Source organism: Macrobrachium nipponense, chromosome 18 (assembly GCF_015104395.2).
Source record: "Macrobrachium nipponense isolate FS-2020 chromosome 18, ASM1510439v2, whole genome shotgun sequence".
NCBI lineage: Eukaryota > Metazoa > Arthropoda > Malacostraca > Decapoda > Palaemonidae > Macrobrachium > Macrobrachium nipponense.
In genome coordinates this window covers 89941223-89965222 of record NC_087211.1, presented here as the reverse complement: position 1 = coordinate 89965222, position 24000 = coordinate 89941223, and the positions used below count along the sequence as shown (strand labels likewise).

At 35.6% G+C, this 24000-nt stretch overlaps 1 protein-coding gene across 1 annotated transcript in view; it reads left to right on the top strand.

The window, feature by feature from the left end:
* The window catches only part of LOC135196708 (teneurin-a-like), a 238849-nt gene that overhangs the window by 81329 nt on the left and 133520 nt on the right, over positions 1–24000 (top strand). The window contains exons 6-7 of the mRNA XM_064223541.1: positions 2701–2908; positions 21124–21150. Of these exons, the coding sequence (XP_064079611.1) occupies positions 2701–2908; positions 21124–21150 (235 nt within the window). The remainder of the gene's footprint in view (positions 1–2700; positions 2909–21123; positions 21151–24000) is intronic.

Below are 24000 nucleotides of genomic sequence, written 5' to 3'. Positions count from 1 at the left end.
TAAATAAACATCTCGTCAGGGGTTTTGGGGATCTCTTTTCATCCCTCATGTGCGGTTCCCCCCTCCCCCTCCAAATAAAAGTAATTAGGTAATTCGACGGACCCCATTACTGCCTCCTTCCCCCCACCCTCCTCTCCACCATCCTCTTCTCCTCCCCCCCCCCCCTCCTAAACTCTTCCCTATGATGTCCAACCATAGATCGACGCTATTACAAATCGATGACTCCACTCGACCGTCGGCGTCGGCGTCAACGTCGACCGACCGGCCAATAAGTCCCCTCTCCTCAAATCTGTAATTTTCTTATTTCCTCTCCGCTGACGTCAAAGAAATCTATTAGTCGGGCTTTTGAAAGGAGGGGAGGTGGGGAGACCCCTTTGGAAATATCTCCCCGTGGCTACGCGAAGAAGTATCTCTCTCTCTCTCTCTCTCTCTCTCTCTCTCTGTGGGCAAAACCATGTGTTTTAAAAGAATTTGCGTCTCTCTCTCTCTCTCTGTGGGTAAAGCGATGTTTTTAAAAGAGTATTCGTTCTCTCTCTCTCTCTCTCTCTCTCTCTCTCTCTCTCTCTCTCTCTCTCTGGATAAAAGGATGTTTTTAAAAGAGGATCCGCATCTCTCTCTCTCTCTCTCTGGGTAAAACCATGTTTTTTAAAAGAGAATTTTCTCTCTCTCTCTCTCTCTCTCTCTCTGGGTAAAACGATGTTTTTTAAAAGGATTCTCCTTTCTCTCTCTCTCTCTCTCTCTCATACACGAACTCGGACATATTGCGCTCGCTAACACAAAATAGTTCGCAAGTAGACTCTCTCTCTCTCTCTCTCTCTCTCTCTCTCTCTCTCTCTCTCTCTCTCTCTCTCTCTCTCTCAGACTTTCTTTGTTCCAAAAATAATTAATTTCAGTTGTGACATCAACTTTTATTCAAAATTAATCCGGAAACCTGATATTGTTGCAGAATATCTTATGTATTGTGCAATATTTTTTATGCCCAACTACCTAATCTCATTAATTATCATTATTATCTATTTTACAATTCCCTTGATATCATTGTAACATGATTATTATGGTTGTCATTAACTATTTTATTTTTAATTACTTAATCTGATTTTAGGTCTGGCTATAATATCGTTCTCATTGATAATTTATTTATGATTATTTCCACCAAAGTCTTTTTGACTGTTTACCATTTATTATAATGATATATGAATTTACAGTATCAATGGACGACATTGAAATTCAATTCGAAATCTAGTTATTTGTTTAACATCCATGAGTAGGAGTTTGGAAGTGGATCCTTACACACACACACACACACACACACACACACACACACACACAGCAAGGCCAGGCCTTCAAGTATTCGTAACTTACCTTTTATATTTCCCCTTTCATATCTCAGCGGAGGAGGGAGTATCTTCCCCACCAGCCTCCTCCTTTCATGGTTTCCCCTCTTATTTTTTCCGTTTTCTTTTTCGTTTCCCGTTTTCTTTTCTCTAATGTCTTTGATCTCTCTGGAGAGAGAGAGAGAGAGAGAGAGAAGAGCGGGATGTTTCATTCGTGTTGCATTCGTGACTGAAATATTTGGCGTTCGTTTCCACGACGACCACAAGAGAGAGAGAGAGAGAGAGAGAGAGAGAGAGAGAGAGAGAGAGAAGTAAAAATAGCGAGATACACCGATGCATTTTCTTAGTGATATTCAGCAGTCTTGGGGTTTGGGGGTTGTGGGGGGGGGGGGGGGGGGGCTGGTATTCCATCTTTGTTTGGGTGTAAGTATTTACTTAGGTGTAACTTTCTTTGGGGATTAACACTTCTTTAATAAAAGAACGGTTGTTTATAATCTGAATTCGATAGTCGTTTAGAAAACTTGGAGGTTTCTTAAGATTTTTGGAAATGATGGTTGGATAAAAATGCGTCTCAATTTAGTAACATTGCAGTAGACTTTCCTAATGGTAATGTGGGTTTCTATTGTATTATATTTTCACCTTGAAGCCGCGTCCCCCTAACAAAGGATGGCTTCAGAATACAGATAAGAGAATCTGTAGTGACATTCATACGTTGACTTTTAGATTGTAAACGAACTTTTTATGCAAAAAACCCTCACAATTTTGGCTCACAGAGCAGCCCCATTAGCGTGCTTCAACCCCGGAAAAAAAAGCATTAATATATTATATATATTACATTATATATATATATATATATATATATATATATATATATATATATATGTGTGTGTGTGTGTGTGTGTGTGTGGTGTGTGTGTGTGTGTGTTTGTGTGTGTGTGTCAAAAGTTTAAAGCACTGCTAATGAGGCTTCTATGTTAGCCAATGCTGTGAGATTTTGCTGCATAAAAACTTTATTTGCAAACTGAGAGTCAACGTATGAATGAGTCACTACACATTATACAAACAACGAATAACAGCATCTCATTGAAATAGGATGGTATGTAACAGAATTTATCCGCAAAAATTAGTTTTTCAAGGACTAACTGTTCCCATCGCTAGTTAGTCCTTGGAAGCTTGTTTAAATGCGGTCTTGTTATTCTTTGTGATCAAGCTTATATATATGTATATTTATGTGTGTTTTTTCCTTTTTTTCCAAATATCCTCTGGATAAAAAGTTTCATCTTAAAATATACGAGAAAATAAAAAAAAATAATGATTAAAAAAATACTTTCCACTGATGCAGACACTTCTTTCCTGCCTCCGCCAGATGGCCTGGTCGACTGCTCCGACTCCGAGTGCTGCTCGACCCCGGCCTGCGCGGACCACGTCATGTGCATGGTGTCGAGCGACCCCGTCGAGGTCCTCCTCCGGAAGCAGCCGCCGGCGGTGACGGCCTCCTTCTACCAGAGGGTCAAGTTCATCATCGAGGACTCCAGCGTCCAGAGCTTCGCCCAGAAGGACGAGTATACCGAGAGGTAATGTGAAGCATATTTTTTATTTATTTATTCCTCTTTTCTCTCTTTTGATTCCGTGGAGCTTTTCTCGTCTCAGTAATATACATTTTACCCCAAAATAAAAGAAGGAAAGATGTAGGATATTTAATTATAATACTGTTGTACGTCTCTCTATGAAATCACACAAATAATAAAAAAAAAATTTATGGTTTACAATTTTTGGGGGCCCAATGTCACATCCTGGCGAACACCCTTCGTTATGATTCTCTGTAAATTTTGTAAAATTTTGTAAAAAATGTGTGAATTGGCAGTAAAGACTGATGTATGCCTTCGCATATCAGAAACTGAAAAATTTTGCATTAGCTCAAGGAAATGTCAATGTTATGACGAGTTTGTTGAATGAATTGGCTATTAAAAGCATATGATGACCTTGATGATTCTATTAGCCATTTTTTTGGCATTGTCAGAGATGTGCCTTAAGACCCTCTATATTTCTTCTCTTATTAAAAAAAAACTCTCTTTGGGGGTTCTCAAATGGTGTGTTTTTCATCTTTTTCTTGTCATATCTTCAGGAATAAAATAAATAAAATATCTGGGGCTCCTTACTTCAGGTTATTTTCTAACAAGTATTATCCTCTTTCATATTGTATCACTGGGATATTTTAGTGGAACAAATGTGTTATTGATTTTTTTTTTCACTTATATAGGGATGCAGGTAACGCCCTATGATTATTTTGTTGATAATTCAAAATTATTTGACAATTATGTTCCTTTAAACAAGCCACGTTAATTCACCATATGATAAAGCAGAAGTCTATTAATTTACAACCCGGGAAACTAGTTTTAAGTTTTTGTATATAAGAGAACTTTAGATACGCATCACAGTTTATCAGTAGGAGAAGAATGTTTAGAAATAATCGAGGCTTCTTAAGAAGTTTCAGTAGGAAGAGTTATTATCATCCCAAGTATAGAAGTTGCTATATAGATAGACAGGATTCTGTATAACTCCTTCCTTTTCCAAAGTAGGACTCTGTGTTTACATCCTTTACTAATTATCATTGCCTCTGTCACTCTCACTGCACCTGGTTTTTTTTCCCTGCCCACAGTTTGACGTTGCGAATTCTTAATACTTGTAGATCTTTTATTCCAGGGCCTATCTTTTTTTTGTTTCTCTCTCCCCCTCCCTTCACTACCCTTTTCGATTATTATCCTATACTTTTTCCCCTTTCTCTCCGTTCTCAAGGACTTATCTTAACTCCTTCTGGGCGTCGTTATAAAATCCTGTAAAAGTTGAAATTTATTTCGTATTTCGATTAAAGTATCATTTTCGGTTTAATGATTCTTGTTTTTTTAATCGTGTAAAATTTCTGTTCCTCAGTTTATATTTTTTTAATTGTAATTTTAGATATTTAATACATTTACTTTTTCGTTTGGTACCTTATTTACCTTTTACCCTTTCAAACCATTCCTTCAAAATTTTGAATTAAAAATTCTAAACTAAATTTTTCGTTTCATCCAGATTTGATTCTGCATATTCAAAAAGTTTTGTATTTTTCAGATTTTCAGTTACATTTTACTGACAGAGGTCATACGAGGCTTTCAAATATTCATGTGCTATTTTTCGTCGTTGCTGCATATTTGATTTTACATTTATAACATTGTCTAGTTTTATATTTGAAAGTTAAAGGTCAGGGCTAAATTTGACAACTTTTTCTTTCATGCATCAGTGTTGAATCTATATGATTTTGTATTGTCAGTCTTAATGATTAGTTCTGTATCGTATCTTCACCCGTTTAATTTTGTAGATTCAAACCTAAGAAAGATAGTTTTTTAACACGATATTCTCTTTATGCAATTTAGACCCAGAAGCCACGCCCCTTTTCTATAGATGAGGATGCTGATTGGTCTGCATAATGTTTGTATACCTGTCCATTTATCAGTACTATGTTCCATAGCTTTCTAATAATATCTGTAAAAAGGTTTAATCTTAAATTTCTTGGTCTAAAAATCATACAATCATACAAACTTAGTCTAGGTCTGTTTATTGATTAGCACTGCAGTAGGGACTGGGAACAGTAATGTTCAGATTTTGGTGCCATGATCTTACCAAGGAATATTGTCAGAAATTATTTCAGTTTAAAATAGAAATTAATGGTTAATTCTGTCCCATGCCTTCGTCATTTTCCAGTTTTAACTCATTTTCCGGGAGATAAGGATAGAGAGGCTGAGAAAAATGGGACAGACATACAGAGGAAAGAGAACAGACAAAGGGAAAAATAAGATACGAACAAAGAAAGGAAGGACGGAGACGTACATACAGACATTAGCTCCCCTTCAAGTTTGTAATTGTTACAAAATAAACAAATATTCGTTACAAAATCATGGATATTTGTTTCAAATTAAAGAAAGGATGAATATGCTTCAATTTGAAATAATGTTGGAAAACGATGTTGCCCTTAACATTGACAGTGCTGTGGCATACGTGTTTAACATTTTTTAACATTCAGTTCGAGGTATTAATGCCCTGATCTCAGTTAAGTGTTCACGGCCGCTATTTTTAACATCATTATTCAGGAGGACAGGTGTGATTATAAAGTGTGAACACGTTTACTGTGAATTAATGGATGACAGCACGGTCTCGTATATGAACTAGTCAGCAACGTTATACGGAAAAGGGGGCGTGGCTTCTGGGACTAGTTAGCGTAAAGTGACTGATATCATTTTATTTTTCTTACAATAAGAAGTTAGTCCTTATTTATCGAAACTAATTTTTTTCCTCGCTGTAAACTTTTTTTTTACTCTAAGAGAGCGTAAACTACGTAAAAAAAAACAAAATTAAAAAAGATTTAAAAGCGAAAAACCTCTTATGTGAATTTCATCTGCACATTCCAGCCATTTTCCTTTCAATAATTTTTATTTCTTTTCTTTAATTTCCTCTTTGTCATTTTCCGTCATTTCACCATGATAATCATTTCCCTACCTTTTACCTCTTATAATTTAGTCGTGTAATTTATCCCCACTCATTTTCCCATCCTTTTACCCTCAACATTTTTCCCACATTTACTCCTTTGCTCATTTTTTTTCATCTCATTTTCCCCTTTATTCTTCTCTGTCATTCCTCTTCCCCTTTCTTCGACACGATTGTTTCCCCTCATTTATTTTGTCCCCTCTTATATTTTTAATCCTTTGCTCTATATTCTATTGCTTTCATCCTACTTTCTTTTTATTTGCTTCTGATTACATTTTCTGTCCTTTTTTCATTTCATTATCTTTAACTCTTCTTCCTCTTTTAGCCTTTAGTATTTTCTCATTTTCTCATTCCCCGTCTTTTTTTTTATCTTCTTCTTTTCCACTTCCCATTTTCTTTGTCCTTTTTCCTACTACCCATCTCAGTTTCTCATCCTTTTTCCTCTTACCATTCTCATCTTCTCATCCTTTTATTCTCTTACCATTCTCATCTTCTCATCCTTTTATTCTCGTATAGTTCTCATTGTCTCATCCTTTTTCCTTCTACCTTTTTCTGTTTCTCATCCTTTTTTCCTCCTACCATTAAAATTTTTTCATCCTTTTATTCTCTTACCATTCTCATCTTCTCATCCTTTTTCCTCCCACCAATCTCGCTTTCTAATCCTGTTTTGCTCCTGTCATTCTTATTTTTTCATCCTTTTTTTCTTCTTACCATTCTCATTCCCTCATTTTTTGCCTTTTAACATTCTCATTTTTGTCATCCTTTTTTTCTCCTATAATTCTCATTTCCTCATTTTTTTCCTCTTTTTTAACATTCGCATTTTCTCATCTTTTTTCCTCCTATTATTCTCATTTCCTCATTTTTTTCCTTTTAACATTCTCATTTTTTCATCGGTTTTTTCCTCCTACCATTTTCATTTCATGATTTTTTTTCCTTTTAACATTCTCATTTTTGTCAGCCTTTTGTCCTCCTACCATTCTCATTTTCTCATTTTTCTCCTTTTGACATTCTCATCTTCCTTTTTTTCCACCTACCATTCTCATTTTCTCATTTTTCTCCTTTTGACATTCTCATTTTTCATTCTTTTTTCCTCCTACCGTTCTCATTTTTCATCCTTTTTTCCTCCTACCACTCTCATATCCTCATTTATTTCATTTTAACATTCGCATTTTCCTTCTTTTTTTCCTCCTACCAGTATCATTTCCTCATCCTTTTTTCCTTTTGCCATTCTCATTTTCTCATCTTATTTTCCTCCTACCATTCTCATTTTCTAGTCCTTTTACCCTACAGACCTTTCCACTCATTTTTCCTGTTCCTAAAATTCTCATGTTCTCATCCTTTCAAGCCTTGATACCCTTCATATCCCTTTTTCCCCCTCTACCATTCTCATTTTCTCATCCTTGTATCCTTCTCATTTCCTAATCTTTCCCCGTTTCCCATCTTCTCGCCTTCCTCTTCTTCCTTTCTTGCTTTGGAATCATCTTCCAGCATTTGTTGTGTGTCCAGCCAAGGCTTAGAAAAAAGTTATTATTATTATTATTATAATTATTATTATTATTATTAATTATTATCACAACCATTCTTTTCTTTCGGTTGTTTGTTCTTGTTTCATTTCCTTAACCAAGTTCTTTGTGACATTCCCGTGTGTCCATCTGGTTTGTATATTCTTTAGTTTTTTTTTTTAAATGTCCTAATCTAAAACATGATAAAAAATGTGTGTGTATTTTATTCCAGAAGATAAATGGACTTTTAGTTCGGTTCTTTCAAGTAAAGAATTAAATCATGTTCGATTTAAAACGCTTTGGATAATGACTAGAGAGAAAGCCGTTCATATATATATAAAAAGAAATAGTCCTCCCCTCCCCTCGCCCCCCCCCTACATAAATTGCAGGACTTATAATATCTTACCCCCTCAAACCCCCCCTCCTTTGTTTTGTTTTTTTTCCACCTCAGAAATAACCAGTCTTACGGTTTATGTCTGTTCCCTTTTTCAGCTCAAGTTGAGAAAATGATTTTGGTTATTCTTCGTAATTGTTATCATTATTATCAATAACGTTTTGAAGGTTATATTGGTCACAATCAGTAGAGTGATCACAGTGTCTATTGTTTTGACAAAAAGAATATGGTATTGTTTTTGTTTGTTTGTTTAATAGAATTCTTCTTTGCCTAAATATGAAGGAAAGTCACTCACTTCTTTTTTTTACATGGCCACCCCCTCCCCCCATAATCCATTACCCCTCCCCCCTCCCTACTTCTCCCCCTTACGAAAATCTCTGTGAAATAGGGAAATTATGCGAGTAGTTTTTTTTTTCTCATCCTGATGTTTTGTTAAAAAAAACTACGGGCATTCATTAAAGTTTATGCCGTTGACGAGTTTTGAAAAAAAAAATTGTTTGAAACATTTTTTGTCACCGTAAAGTAGAAAAGAATTTTTTTCTTATGAAATGAAAATTAATGTTTAAAAAAAAAATATTCCTTCACAGGGAAAGAATTAAAAGTTGGATTTTTTTCTTATGAAATGAAAATTACCGAAAAAAATAAATAAAAAAAATTGGCCATCATCAAAAGTCAGTCCCGCGTATTTTCTGCTGTTGTATATGTTCCTCGTGTGAGAGAGAGAGTCTTCATTTTGATATTAACTTGTTTGAAATGTATTTTTGTATATAAATATATGTATGATTCCATACCATTTTTTACAGCTGTGCACATGAAATTGTATGCATGTGTGTGACAGCAGTTAACAATTGTGTATGATTTTTTTTTTAAATAGAAATTTTGTATGAATTTTTTGAAATGGCAATAAAATATGCAGAAAGTACATTATATCACGTCAATTCAAATAAACATATTTTTCTATCATAGAGATGACTGAGGGCAGAGAGGCAGGGACGGGTGGGAGGACCTGGGTACTTATATATATATAAATTGGGTGTGGCAGGGTAGAGTCAATCTATTTTGGAAATCTTTAATATTAAGAGTCAGCACATCACGGCTATTGAGTGTTAGCATGTGACGTCATCGGTGCATGGTGACGTCATCTCTTACGTCATCGGTACATGGTGACGTCATCTATTACGTCATCTCACCACCACTACCATTATGGCGAAGTCATATGCATCGATTGAGTTTAATGAGATTATTTATTTAGGTTTTTTCTAAATATCTATTGAAGTGTTGAAATTGAGGTTTAATTAAATTAAGGTTTTTTTTGGTTTTGTGGTGATGAAACCAACTGCATCAGGAATGGTTTTAATTTTACTCATTGTTTAAAAAAAACCCATTAAACCCTAGGCTGCGAAACGTGTGTGATGGGCTATATGAGTGCTTTCCCAAGTTTTATCTTTTCCTTTTTTAAAACATTTATTTAAGTTTATTATGATTTATTGCGAACCCGCCCAAAAGATGTAGAAATGTCTATATATATGGAAAAGTGTAAGGCAGAATCTTATACCTTATATAGGAAGAGTTTAAGTTAAATGCCACAGAATAAACATGTGTGATTTTTTTCAAGGTTGAAGATTATGAAAAATGATGATGATGAGGTTTCATGTGCCGTAATATTGCCATAGTGTGTGTGTCAGTTAAGGAAAATTTATATTAAAAAAATGGAGATCTATATAAAATAATCTAGTTTCCCATGATAACTATTGTTTCATTGTTTATGTCATCAACATGATTCGAATACATGCCCCTGTCATTTCATAGAACCTGCTCATTTCTTTTGGTTTCCTTTTTTTCATTACGATTAAAACTGTTCATCGTAATTCGTCATTTGGGTTGCTATGAAATGACGCCAGGAATATTAAAAGTAGCTGTATGTGTGTATGTGCGTTTGTGTGTGTGTGTGTGTGTTTGGGAATGCTATAATAATCTAGTAGTTGAGCAGTAGATTGATATCGTGTTGCGGAGCAGATTCGCAGCTGGGCACCTTTTCTGAGCTGTTAAGTATTTAGTTTTTGGGTATACGTTTTTTTTTTCAATGTATTTTTGTTAAACAATTGAGTTCGTGAAGACAAAATTGAGTCATGTTTATATTTACTTTTTTACTTTTTGCATCTTTTTAATTTTGAGTGTACTTAATATACCCCAAATGTGAAAACCAATTACGTCATTTTAAGTAGTAGTCAGTAGTCAGTTATAATGCAATATTGTTCTAAAGTAACTTGATTTTAAAGTTGTCAAATCCAAAAAAAAAATGAGACCCAGTTTGATTAGCAAAGTTCGTCAACTTTTTCCAGATCACTGTAAGTATCATTTTTAGATTTCTTGAAAGTAGAACCGAGTAAAAATTCCCCGATTATAGAAATCACGTGGAAAAATAAAATCAGATTTTTGACAGGTGGGGGGGCCCAGCTGTGAAGAAATCTGCCTCACCATCAGTACTATAAATATACAATATAGAGTTGGCTAAAGAGAGACTTGCTATTCACTGTGTAGCTCAGTCGATGAGATCACCGTTTAGATCACTGTCGTTCTGATGTGTATCTAGATGTGTGTGTAATCGTGTGTGTTCTGTGTATGAAGGGCAGTGTGTACACTCTCCTACTGCTGGGTGTTTATTGGTGCTCTTAGTCAGGGAAAAAAGATCCCCCCACCCCCAGAATGTCCTGGAAGAAAGTTCAAGTCAGTGAGGAGTGACCTGTGAAGGAGTGATCCTGTCTTGAAGTCTTGTCAGAGCATTGAAAGGTCGTGAGAGCGATTCACGAATTTCCATATATTCCATATATTAAATGTATTCTCCTTTATATTTCGCCCCAATAGGCCTAGCCTATTATAGCTCCCTGTACTGTCTTATTTCTTCAGTATATCCTCTTCCCCATCCCCCACCCCCGCCCCCAAAACATTCCCTTCCCTATGATCTAGGGTCTATGAGGTACATCCATCCCTTTGGGTGTACAGAAATCACCTGTCAGTAATTTAAGAAAGACGTCAGGATCATGTTATAGTTTAATGACAGCTTATAACTTCATTTTCCACAACTATATATATATATATTTTTTCATTTCCTACACCATCTGTCACCGCCCACCACTAACCCCCCGCCCCCCTCTTAGACGTCCAGACCAGGCTACTATCATTGTCACCACCTCCACCACCACCACACCAACCACCACTAGCAACTACCACCGCCAGCCACTACCACCATTTCAAGGCTGTAGCCACCAGCTGTGATAATCCGTCGTTCACTCCTCTTGCCCTCTGTGTAACCAGACTGTCTGATTCGTGGAAAATAAAATTGTTATTATCGGTACCACCACCATCACTACTTCTATTTATATTTTTTGTCTTTAGTTTTGGTTTTCTGTACCGTTTCTGTTGACAAGTTGCGTGCATTCATCGCTTGCACACGCGCGCGCACACACACGCACACCTGTATGACTTTAATACTGACACGCATCAAGTACTGTTTTATATACAGTGCTTGTATATATATCTAAAACGATAAAACATTAATACACACACTCATGTTAAATACGTTTCATATACGCAGTATTTCTTTTTCTATCCTTGTATGCAGTATTTAAACCTATCTAATATGATTCTATATTCATATATATTCATATCTAAAGTGAGTCTCATTTTTTACCGTAAAACGTTGTGACAATTCATATAGTAATACGAACTATGATACTATGATACACTTGAGAATTAAAACAACAGAAAGATGATAAAAGGAAAAAAAACTCTGCAATATACGTTAGGAAATATTCATCACAGAATTTCCCAGTATTTGCTGGTAATTCTGGTTGGTTTCACTGCAGACTTTATTGCAGCTGATATCGAAGTCAGATCTAGAGATTTTAACTGTCATAGACCCTGACTCCTATGATAGTAAACATTCATAAAAATACTTGTCATTTTGATGAAGCTTTTAAGCAAACGATTCATCTTGAACTGCTACACATAATCTTTTGGCATTTTGTATCGGTGCTTGAAAAATAGGGTCTATCGGTTTGAGGTTGAAAATGGAATCCGCCTTTGTGAAGGGATTGACAGAATTTTAATGACCAATCACGATCCTGAAAGTAAAGTTATCGTTCGTTTTGGAGTAGCAGAATTAACTCTCGAAATGCCAGGCTTTTTCAAAAATTGTATTCGTAATCTTATGAAAATAATTTACCTCCTGTCTATGAAAGTGAGATAACAAATATCTTAAAAATCGATGTAATCTGCTTTCAAGCGTCATTGCATTAACTGTTCGGAAAGTGCGTCGTCAGATGTTACCGAAAACCAATCTTCTTCAATTGCAAATGTATTTGGAATTCTTCATACGAAAAGGTTATTGACTTTCGGTTTGAAATGGCATAAAACCACTTTTCTGAGAATAGGTCTTGAGTAAAACCTATTACTTCTGGAAGTGGATTGCCATTACTGCATCTGGTTTTGAAAGCGGCTCAGAATTTTTTCTAGAAAGTAAGAGAGGACTGTATCGACAGTACTCCTGTTAAAAGGAGCCAAATGCCACTTGTTTGTCGACTTTTTTATAATGTTCATATGTTGTCAGTATTGAGTTCTCGTGCGTCAGAAGTTTCCATAATTAATTAGTTACATCCAGAGAATGCATTTGTCTTTCGTGTTTTTAGGGCGATATCTTGTCCTCTTCAACTTGTTCTTGTGGTGCTAGTGTTCTGGGTTGATTGATTTTTATATTAGTCTTTAGCAATAATTGTAATTAGTGTCAGTTTCCTGAACTGATTAGTAGTATACCGAGAGTAAAGTATAGTCTGTCGTGTCTTTAAGATGATATCTTGGCATTTTCATCTTGTTCTTGTGGTGTTGTTGTTCTCTTTTAAGCGAATTTAACAATATATTAGCTTTTAACAATAATTATATTTTAACATTATATTAGGAAAGCCAGTGTAAATAGTTCGTTTTTAAGATATCACGTTGACTCTTGGTATATTTGCATCGTGTTCGAACTGGAATCTGGAATGATTCCAGGCCTGATTCCTATGAGTCATGAGGTTTAGTTAAACCTCTTGAACAAAACAAGTAATACCCAATTCATCTCTGGTGCGTTGTACCGTAGTAGATTCACATCTTCCGTGCATCCGAAGTCTAGGCCAGTCCCTTACGACGCTCCTGATTGGCTGTTGATAAGCCAATCACAAGGCTGGAAACTCTCAATCTCTCGAGAGAGTTCACATAGGCAGGATGTATGTTCCAAAGCTCCTGAGGGATACTTTTGAAAGACGTATCCCTCAGGAGAGGTGGAACATACATCTTGCCTATATGAACTCTCTCGAGAGACTGAGAGTTTCCAGCCCTGCCATTGGCTCATCAACTGCCAATCTGGAGCGTCGTAAAGGACTGGCCTAGACTTCGGATGCACGGATGATGTGAATCTACTATAGAAGTCAACATACAAAAGAACTCGTGTAACCCCACTTTTACAGCCAAATTAAAAAAAAAAAATAACGGAAATAGAAACGATACAGAGAATCCAATACATTTTGTGGAAGTTACAGCCATGAATTTGGCCCCCCGGGTCGAGGGGGGGAATGGATGGCGCGTATAACATTGCTAGAAATATCACGTCTAGATAAATCACCGGGCGGCGCATTTGAACCCGAATGTGGATGTGCGCCATTTCCCGTTCAAAATAGCGTGATTTAGTTTTTTTTTAACATTGGATCATATACCATCGCTGATGGTACTTCTCACTCTGACCAAAAAAAAAAAAAAAAAAAAAAAAAATTGCGTGAGAGGGAGTGACGATTGTAAACAATGTAGTTTGGTAAACAAAGATTGTTTATATTTTTTATTAAAGGGGGTGTTGAGGGGGAAGAGGTTGTTTGTTGTATCCTTCCAGTCGATTGAATGAAGTCCGTTGTTAATTGTTTTATTCAATCAAAACTACTTTTATTATTTTCGGGTTGACTTCGCCTCAATTTGTTAGGTTTTAGAGTCTTTGGTGGAATTGGTCGTTCATCGTGCCGAAGTCGTAAATGCATTTAGTCATTTATTTTAGAAAATAACATTGATGAGTGTCATTCCTTTGGTTGGGTTTAATCACAGCTCTTTCGTGAACTTTGTTTAAATGGCTTTTCATGATTTGCGAATGAGATGATAATAATAGCAGAGTACTTATGTAGCACAATAAAATAATCACCGTTTAAGAAATCACCAAGACCTGCCAACCTATCTCAAGAAACTCTTTACACTCAAAATGTTTTAGTACCGAAAAAAATGAAACATACATTTTCTATGAATTCTTTTATTCTAAAAGAGTAACAAGTTATTCTTAAGAAGAACAGGCACCTTAATGAACTGCAGAAAAGGGTGGGTGAGAAACGCAGTGTCGTTAATGCTGGCAAACTGAACGGTAAAATGAAAGGAAGCCTTATATATTGTCGAGAGGAGAAAATAAACGTGGAATTGGGGCAAGTAATCAAGTTAGCCAATAGATTATTCTGCCTGAAACCTCATCCAAAACTTGTCAAAACTCTAAGTTTCGAACCCCGGCACTTCATGCGCAAGTCTACACGTGTCTTCAACAGATTTTGTGATTAGTTCTGTGTGGTATTTTTGCTTCGTCGAGTAATGTGAATTTTCTTTAACTTTCTACCGTCTTGAGACGAGTTGCTATTGACGATGTGTTCGAGTCGTTGAACCTGCTCTAGTAGCTGTTTCCTTGATTGGTCATGAGTTTTGCTATAATACACTGTAAGGCTTTTCATTATTGTCAAAAACGGAGAGTGACATGATTACCGTAGTTTCGCCTGGTGGTCGAAATGCTAAAAACTCACCGCGTCCAGGTTGTCGTATCTGTCAGTAGTCGCTGGCTGATGTATTGACAGATGATAATACAAGCTTTCTCTTAGCAGACATGAATTTAATTAATACAGCTCAGCTCTTTAACCTGCTTAAACGCATTAAATCATTTCTGATGATGAAACAGAAACCTGAGGAATTAAGGAGAGAGATTTCTGCTTTGTCTTTGAAATTTGCAATCATTGCTGTTCTGTTCTTTTATGGACATGTAAAAAACACGTTTTCTTGAATATATCAAATCATTTCTGATGGCGAAATCGAGAGAAACCTTTGGTTTTACCATCCGTCTGCAAAGCCATTAATTGACTAGTAATTTTTAACAATTAAATTACAGTCATCATTTCACTTCGGGTCTTTAAAAGTCCGCTTAGCTCTCTCTCTCTCTCTCTCTCTCTCTCTCTCTCTCTCTCTCTCTCTCTCTCTCACTCCTCCCGCGAGAAAATATCAGGGGAGAGAGCTTTGAAATAGCTTTATAAGATTCGACAACACCGCCATCATCGCCAGTTAGCAGCTTATTGGATGCGGTAAAATTCCTTAAGTACTTTACTTTGGGTGACCTCTCTCTCTCTCTCTCTCTCTCTCTCTCTCTCTCTCTCTCAATCGTTATTGAATCTGTGCTATAACACTATAGGGAGAAGTCAGTGATAAAGGAAGCGGTTGCTGAAATATTCTCTCTCTCTCTCTCTCTCTCTCTCTCCTCTCTCTCTCTCTCTCTCTCTCTCTCTCTCTCCACGGACGCTGGGATTCGAATGCCGATCTTCCGGGTCTGAACCACGCGATGCCATTTAAAGGCCTTTTAAAGAAAGAAAAAAAAATTAGGGTAACTTTTTCTGTTTTAAAGCACTTCGGTTGAGTCAGTTACCCCCTACTGCCATTTAAAAAAAAAAAAAAAAAAAAAAAAAAAAAAAAATAAAAAAAAAAAAAAAAAAAAAAAAAAAAAAAGGTCCCGCCCGTCACATTAGCCTGTTAAGTCCTTTATCCACCGCTGTCTGTTAGTGCGAAGTGTGCAGAGGAAAAACGGGTTGGGAATTCGCCAGGGACGGAGGAGGAGGAGGAGGAGGAGGAGGAGGAGGAATTATTAGGGTAGGTGGAGGAACAGTTAGAGAGGAGGATGAGGAAGACGAGGAGGAGGAATAGGGATCGGTAATGTAAGGCGGAGGAACAGGTAGAAGAGGAGGAGGAGGAGAAGGAGGAGGAATTGGTAGGGTAGATGGGAGGAGGAGGATGAGGGGATGGTAATGTAGTTGGAGTTGGCGGAACAGGTTAAGAAGAGGGGGTAATGGTAGAGGAGGAGGAAAAAGAGGAATTCGTAGGGCAGTTGGAGGAACAGGTTGAGTGGAGGAAAAGGAGAAATTGGTAGGATAGGTGGAGGAACAGGTTAAAGGAGGAGGAGGAATTGGTAGGGTAGGTGGAGGAACAGGTTGAGAGGGAGAAAAGAAAAAGGAGGTGGTAGGAAAGATGGAGGAACAGGTTGAGAGGAGTAGGAGGAGGGGGAAGAGTCGTTGGTAGGAATAGGTTGAGAGGAGGAAGAGGAGAAATTGTTAGGTTAGGTGGAGGAACAGGTTGAAGGGAGTAGCAGGAGGAGGAAGAGGCAGAGGAGGAAATTGAGTTGGTAGGAAAGGTGGAGGAACAGTCTGAAAGTAGGAGGATGAGGAGGGAGGATTTGTAGGAGAGTTGAAGAAGGAAAAATCTTAGGAAATTCTTCATTTCATTGATTTCTTCACCTCGCTGAGGCACAATAAGAGAAAAGAATATGTAAAAAAAATCTTAGGTCTCGACTTAGCTTTTTTCATTATTAAAAAAAACCATCACATCTGTCGTGATTCTTTACCGGTTTTACAAGCCTTTATATATATATATTATATATATATTATATATATATATATATATAAATATAGAAAATATATATATAGATATATATATATATATATTATATATAAAAGCACATTCGTACAGACATGTCCTTGCGAACGTAAATGTCAAAGTTACAGTTAGTTACAGTTTCAGGGTGTCGATGTCTGTCAGGATTGTATATGACCTGGTCGCCATTTCTTGAAGATCAAAACGTAAGCCCAGATCAAGCTATTCCTTTACCCTGGAGATTTGTATTCTAAAAATGATGTCATTTGCTAGGTCAAAGTTCGTTAGGTCAGGGTCGTTTTGATTCCGTCAGTAATGTCACCTTGAATTCTGGCAATCTAGGAATGAGATCATCACATAAAATTATTTGAAGACCCTTGAATGACTTTTTGTTTCTAGGTAACGAGGGATTCTCAAGACAGCGTGAATCTAGAAGTCATTTGCAATTTAAAAGCTGGTTAGGCTTACTTTGGGTGTTTTTCAAATCCTAAGGGTAATTTCGCCATGTTGATAAAACTCGCACGTCAGGTTAGAAAGGTTGGATTTGTACTAGACATGATTTTGAATGGTCTGGTACGGTTATATTTCGAGCATCATAGCTAATTCATCTTTAGGGAAAGGGTCATTACAGCCCAATTCAAACTTGGTCACAGTAAGATTATAGAAAAATATTCTGAAGAGGTAAAATAAAATATGGCATTGGTTCCCACCATTGCCATATTGTTCAAGTAAAAAGCATAAAGTACAGATGAATTATCTTGTTCTCCAATTCATACTTCTCTCTTCAGGGGATTTGAAGCCGGGGGTGTACCATACTGCTTTGGGAAGGAATTTCCTTAAATGAAATGAGTTGAGTTCAGAATTATAAGATCGAAACATTTGATTTGACTCATAAGAAGCAATGAAAAGAGAACATCTCCCGATAGAAACGAGACAGTGTGAGAACGAAGTAGCCTCGCTTTTTACAGAGAATGACATGCAGTGTCTAAGAGCACTGAGCCTGCTTCGTGAAAATTTAGCCAAGCCTTGTTTATTAACTTTCTTAAACTTTTGTTATATACTTCTATGCCAGTTTTTGGGCACACGAATTAGACAGGTGATAAAGAAATTCATTCTGGGAAGCAGTTATTCACACCAATGTATTTCATCTATTGGGTTTCAGGACTTTGTTTCTGGTACATTAACAAAATTTGCTCTCTGGAGAGATGAAAAGAGACACTCTAAAGAATTTCTTTGCTGTAAGGAAATAGAATATTGAAACCATTTAGTTTGTTTAATTTGAATAGACATTGTAAGTTCCCTCAGTTGATTTTGTACCGTAGCTACTTAAGGAAATGTGCTCATTAAATTCCTAAGATAGAAGTACTATCTTCCTGTTAGCACACTTTTAGGAACCTGCTTTAGACATAGTTGATTGGTATGATGCTACTGTAGAGAGATATACTAGATAGCTGCAGCTATAGGCCTACTTTGATTTGCTCTGATCTTGCAACGCGCGCGCCCGTAGTTCCTCTCAGTCTTGACGCTTTGCTTTGTACTGTGTGAAGCTGGTGAAGATGCCCTCACTTGAATAGTCGCATAGTCTGTCTGTCTCTTCATGAATCTCGATGTGGATGCTGCTGTTTCTGCAAAGCTGGAAACGGAAGGTTCGTGTCGTGACACCTTTTTGTACCTCATCATGAACATCAGCAACTCGATACAGCCAGGAGGTATAACTTGATTATAATGAAACGGGGAATTTTATGTTCTGCGTGACTCATTTTAGTTGTAGCATCTGTCTGACTAGATGACATGAAAATCGTCAGAGCTAGCTTTGTAATCAGATCATTCTAAACTTATTTAATTCCACTCTTGAAAAACCAAAAATGGGTACTTACTAGAAGGGTTAGGTTTGTCTACTTAAAGTTAGACTTGGTGTAGAAATGGAAGTTGAGGCACCTTGTATTTTGGAATAGAAGTTCGTGCTCAAGACTTACTTCAGTTTATACTCGTTGTACCTATGGGAATTTGACTCAGATCTTCTTGCTTAAAAATGGCTTGGTTTTCTGGACCAATTCGCAGTTTTGTTAACCAGATTTCAAACTGAAGGGTGTGTGGATCTTCTGATTTCACGTGGATTTCACTTCAAATGTAGTATCCAGAAATAATTTGGGAGGGGGGTTAAGAATTTAGTTAGTGAGGTTTAGGCTTCCCCAATTTAATGTCATTCCTACAGTACATTCTGTATAATAAATTGCACTGATGCCTTTTTCACAGACAGCGTTATTTAATGATTTGTTTAAATTTCCCAAGATTTCACAGTTGTGACTCATAAAGTCTAATTCTGACACGCGCTCTTGAAATACTCTGGTTTTGAGATATCTCTTACAAATGAGTAGTAATTCTTGGCAAAGGTCGTAGCTTTCCCAATCTGGTGGTGGTTTCTTTAATGCATAGTTGTGTTTCTGTTATGTCAGATGTCAAAACCTGAATGGCAAAGTTTGAGAGCTGTCAAAACATTAACTTTGTCTGTTAACAACTGTTTTAGTCATACATCAATGACAGAAGTCCAGTGAGAATCTCTTAAGAATTAATTCAGTGTAAATCCTATCACCACCAAAATATGAAAATAACATGAAAATACAGTAATTAGTGAAAATGTGATAAACATACAGTTCAGAGCAGATTTCCACATGAATAAATCTCTACAGATCTTATCTTGAATGCTGTTTATTGATCTCAAATATACTCTCTTCCCCCTCCTACCCAGTTTTGTCTTTTTATAAGTACACGAAATCCCAGCCTAAGGAAAAGGATTTTTTCTCCCCAACTTTTGACCCTCAAAGGACGTCTCTTTTTATAAGAAAGTTCTTGTGTCCTTCTTTCGTCTTTTCGTCTCTCCTCGTCCAGATATTGCTTCGTAACATCTCTCTGTTCTCATTTTGTGCAGCCTACACTTTTTCTCTGATCAAAATGCTCTTCTTCGTCCCTTTTCAAAAGGTAAAAGATCCCTCTTCTTTCCACACGTTCTTCTCTCAGGAACATTGATAAGGATCAGGATGGTTGTGATGGTGTTTTAAGGAAAATCAGATACTTTAAAAACAAATAACTTCAGATTAATTTAACGTGAACGAGGTGAAGCTGTCATTCTTGGAAACATTTCAGTGTTTCACAATTCTTCAACTTTTTTCTTCTTACAAACTTTTGTATTTCATTAAATCATCTGACATTTCATGTTTTCAAACTCTCACATTTTGTTTGCTGCACCATTACAACTATGCCTGTCTTAACAAGTACAGGTAATACACAGGAAATTTTTGTATACCTTTTAACGATGATTTGGAGGCTTTTTTTATTATTATTCTTATTATTCTCCTTACATCCCAACTCCTTAAATGCTTCGGTGCAAATTTCAACATGAACACTTTTGTTCTGAGTACTTTCATGGCCCATCTTTGTTCTTAGATGTTTGATATTTCCTATCCCAGTTGTTTATTAAGTTCCAATAAGACATTCAGTTTCTGCCTTATTTCGCTTCCATGGAATCTTCGAATCTTATTTCTCTCCTCCAAGATCCTGGTGCCTAAAAAAAAAAGAGAGAAAAAGTTAAATCAGGCATTTTTCTTTTCGTCTTAAATTTTTTTAATACCTGAGTAGTTTTATATTATATTCTCATAATTATTCAGACAAATATATCTCTTACATCCTCTGTACTTTGTCTATTTTTTAGTCCTTTATCTTCTCGCATTTACATTTTTTAACTTATCAATTTTCTGTCGTCTTTTTGCTTTTTTTATCCGTGATGGTGGTGTTGGACTGGTCATCAGGACCTTTAAGAAATATTTTGGAGGCAATTTTTTTATATTGATTGCTGAATCATTTATAATTAAAAAGCAACTTATCCCAACAATTACCAATAATTTTAAGGAAAATTCTCTTACAATAAATTCATCTATCATTAACATGAAAGAGAAATATTTGTTCAATGTATCAATCTGAAGATAACTGACCCACAAGGCTGGTGAGTTGGTGGGGTTCCGTGGGGTGCGTGTCTTTCTGTCTGTCTGTTTATCTGTCTGTCTGTCTGTTTGTCTGTCTGTCTGTCTGTCCGTGAATATTCAAGTGAGAGTATCTATGTTCCGTCTGTGTGTGCGTGTATGTGTCTTGGCACATTGGTAGTGGTGGTGGGGGGGAGGGAGGGGTTGTTAAATAAGTAGTTGTAGAGGTACAGTAGTGAACAAAAGTAACTGTAGAGGTACAGTAGTGATCAAAAGTAACGTAGAGGTACAGTAGTGAACAAAAATAACCGTAGTCGATGTAGTACCGTAGCCGTAGTTATGTAGTTAGTAGTAGCCATCGTAGTAGCAGTAAAAAACAAATTGACAAAAAAAAAACAAGTAGTAGGCTGGAATGGGCGTGTGTGGGGGGTTTTGTCGAAGGGTGGCCACCGTTCTAAAGCCCCTGTGTGTCCCCATGTCTGTCCTCTGTGGCGTGTCCTCCTGTCCGTGTGATGTACGCGTTCTGCATCTGTTGCGCTATCCGTACATGTACTGTACCCACACGTACCGTACTGTACCGTCTCTCTGCAACGCCCACCACCAACCAACCAACCACTACCACAACCACCCACTGTCTGTATAATGTCATAATGTAGTCAGTTTTGGAGCTCCTACGATCCTCGGTAAGTAGAGACTATGACCAAACCCCCCCAAACCAAAACCAAAAAAAAAAAAAAAAAAAAAAAGCCAGGCTTTCCAAGCTGCTGCTGCTGCTGCTCTGCTGCCGCTCTAGGCCTTAGTTTTTTTCCGTTGTTATTATTATTATTATTATTATTATTATTATTATTATTATTATTATTATTATTATTATTATTATTATTATTGCTATTATCATTATTATTATTATTGCTCCTGTTACCCCCTCTTAGTAAGGGTGTTTTTTTTATATAAAATAAAAAACTCTGTGGCCGGAGTTCAGTGCCTCTGGTATAATAACATTATGTACACAAACGAATATATGCTGATGTATTGTGTATAACAGATTTGTGCGTAAGTGTGAGCGTGTTGGTCGGTATGACTGCAATTGTGTTTAAAAAATCATTTTGTTCCTAATTATTTTTTTTTGTAATTATATTAAATGTGTCATTGTAAACTCAGGGGTAAGCGTTTAATTGGGTGTATGTGATTAAATACAATACATTTTAGTACCCTTTGTAGATGTTTTTGTTTATTCTCAAAGATTCATTGATCATACATTGATGGTATGGATAGCATGAATAGGTGAGAATGATTGCTTGTATGAGTGATATGTACATATTTGGTTACTGAATAATCAAACATACATGCATACATACAACATACACATGTGTATATATATACTTACATATATATGTACATATGTATCTATATATAAATATATGTATATATATATATATATATATATATATATATATATATATATATATTTACACAGGCATTGAAAGTTAAATTAATGTTACAGAATCACAAAAATACAGCACATTTCCTAAACTTATGAATATTTATGTGTATCAGTGTGCATATATATATATATATATATATATATATATATATATATATATATATATACAGTATATATATACATATATAAATATATACACATATTGTATATATATTGTATATATATATAATATCAATAGTGTACATTTGTGTAAATTGATACAGTTGTGTGCAAAATTTACTCAAATCCAAATGCTTAGGTAAATAAATAAATGAGATAGTGCGCATGTTCAATATACATACTGTTACATGCATTGCAGTTTATATGCATGACTTAAAACATATATATATATATATATATATATATATATATATATATATATAGATATATATAACTATATATATAATATATATATATATATACTTATATATATATACTATATATATATATATATATATATATATATATATATATATTTATTCCACAGTTATATACGTACCTACAAAATTATACTTTGTCATGGCAGGTACATATTTAACATAATTCCATATTTTGAATACAGTAAATTCTAGATACATTATAAAATACTGCATACACACCAAAGATACAGAATCGTGCACGTATGAACAAATTCACTTAACAAATACAGACTTACGCATGATACGATGTATATATTCTTGTGTGTATGGTGTTATTTCCTCTATAGTTGATATTATTATTATTTATTTATTTATTTATTTATTTCAATATTTGCTGTCATAAGTTGACCGTCAAAATGACACTCTTGGCGTAATGCACTGTTATTTCATTTAGATTTATGATCCTTTCATTACGCTATATTTTATTTTCTTTCAATTCGTCAGGACCCTAATGTTAATCACTGATTGTCTTAGATAACGTTTTTTCCCCATATTGTTTCGATAGTTTTCAAAAATGTTTCCTTTGACGTTTCCTGAAATGGGTTTCGTGATTGTAGAGGTTTTTTGCATTTTTGACTTTCATTTACGTAAACATTAGTTTGGCAATTTTAATGTTTTTTATGCTTTTATTTGTTTTGAAAGAATTCCTCTTTTCGTTTCAACCACTTGACATACCCTTTCAGAGTACATTCAAGTTATTTTATGAATTATCAGTACTATTATTATAGTTATATATGATTATTATTATCATCATCATTATTATTCATTTCGGTGCATGAGGTTTGTTTTTTACTCATCTCCTTTTACTTTGGTATAAAAAGAGGATTAGAAATCAGTTATGACATATGATTTTTAAGAATCGATACTTTCCTGCTGCACTTGAGAGCAATGTCTGCCATTGAAATTACCTGTTAAGACTTTGTTTTTCGTTTTTAAACTGTTGCAACGAACTGTTAAGAGCCAGTCAAGTGGATGACTGACAAACACTTTGATTGCAACAGTGAACATAAATGCTGTGAGGGACTGTGAAGAACTGCTCTGTACCACCTTTTTGTGATTTGCTGTCAGATAAATGGCACCCACGTGCTGCTGCGGTTGGCACTGTTGGCACTGTTTTCAAGCACCTTTGGGGCATCGAATGCCCGGTTTGAGAGAAAGTGATGTGGTTCAGTGGCTTATTTTTTGCTTATTTTTTATGTTTTTATTTTGGGTTTTTGAAGGCATCATGTGACATTTGTTTTTAAGGTGAAAAGTGTTTTCATGCTGATGATGAATAAGTTTTTTGAGAAAGTGGTTCTTGTGTTTTAATAAAGGAAATTGTGTTTTATTGCCGAGACAGGGCTGTTAACATTTAGTGTTACTAACCCCAAATACTTAGTATGTAAAAGACTCCTTAGTATTTGACCTGTAATCTCTCTCTCTCTCTCTCTCTCTCTCTCTCTCTCTCTCTCTCTCTCTCTCTCTCTTCGGTTTCTTCACCAAAACAATAATGCAAGTAGAAGAAGTGTATTTTAGTTATAAGATGCTGTTTGATTTTGTGATGGTAAGATATATAACATTAATGTATATAAATAAATATATATATATGTATATAAATATATAATATATATATATATATATATATATATATATAT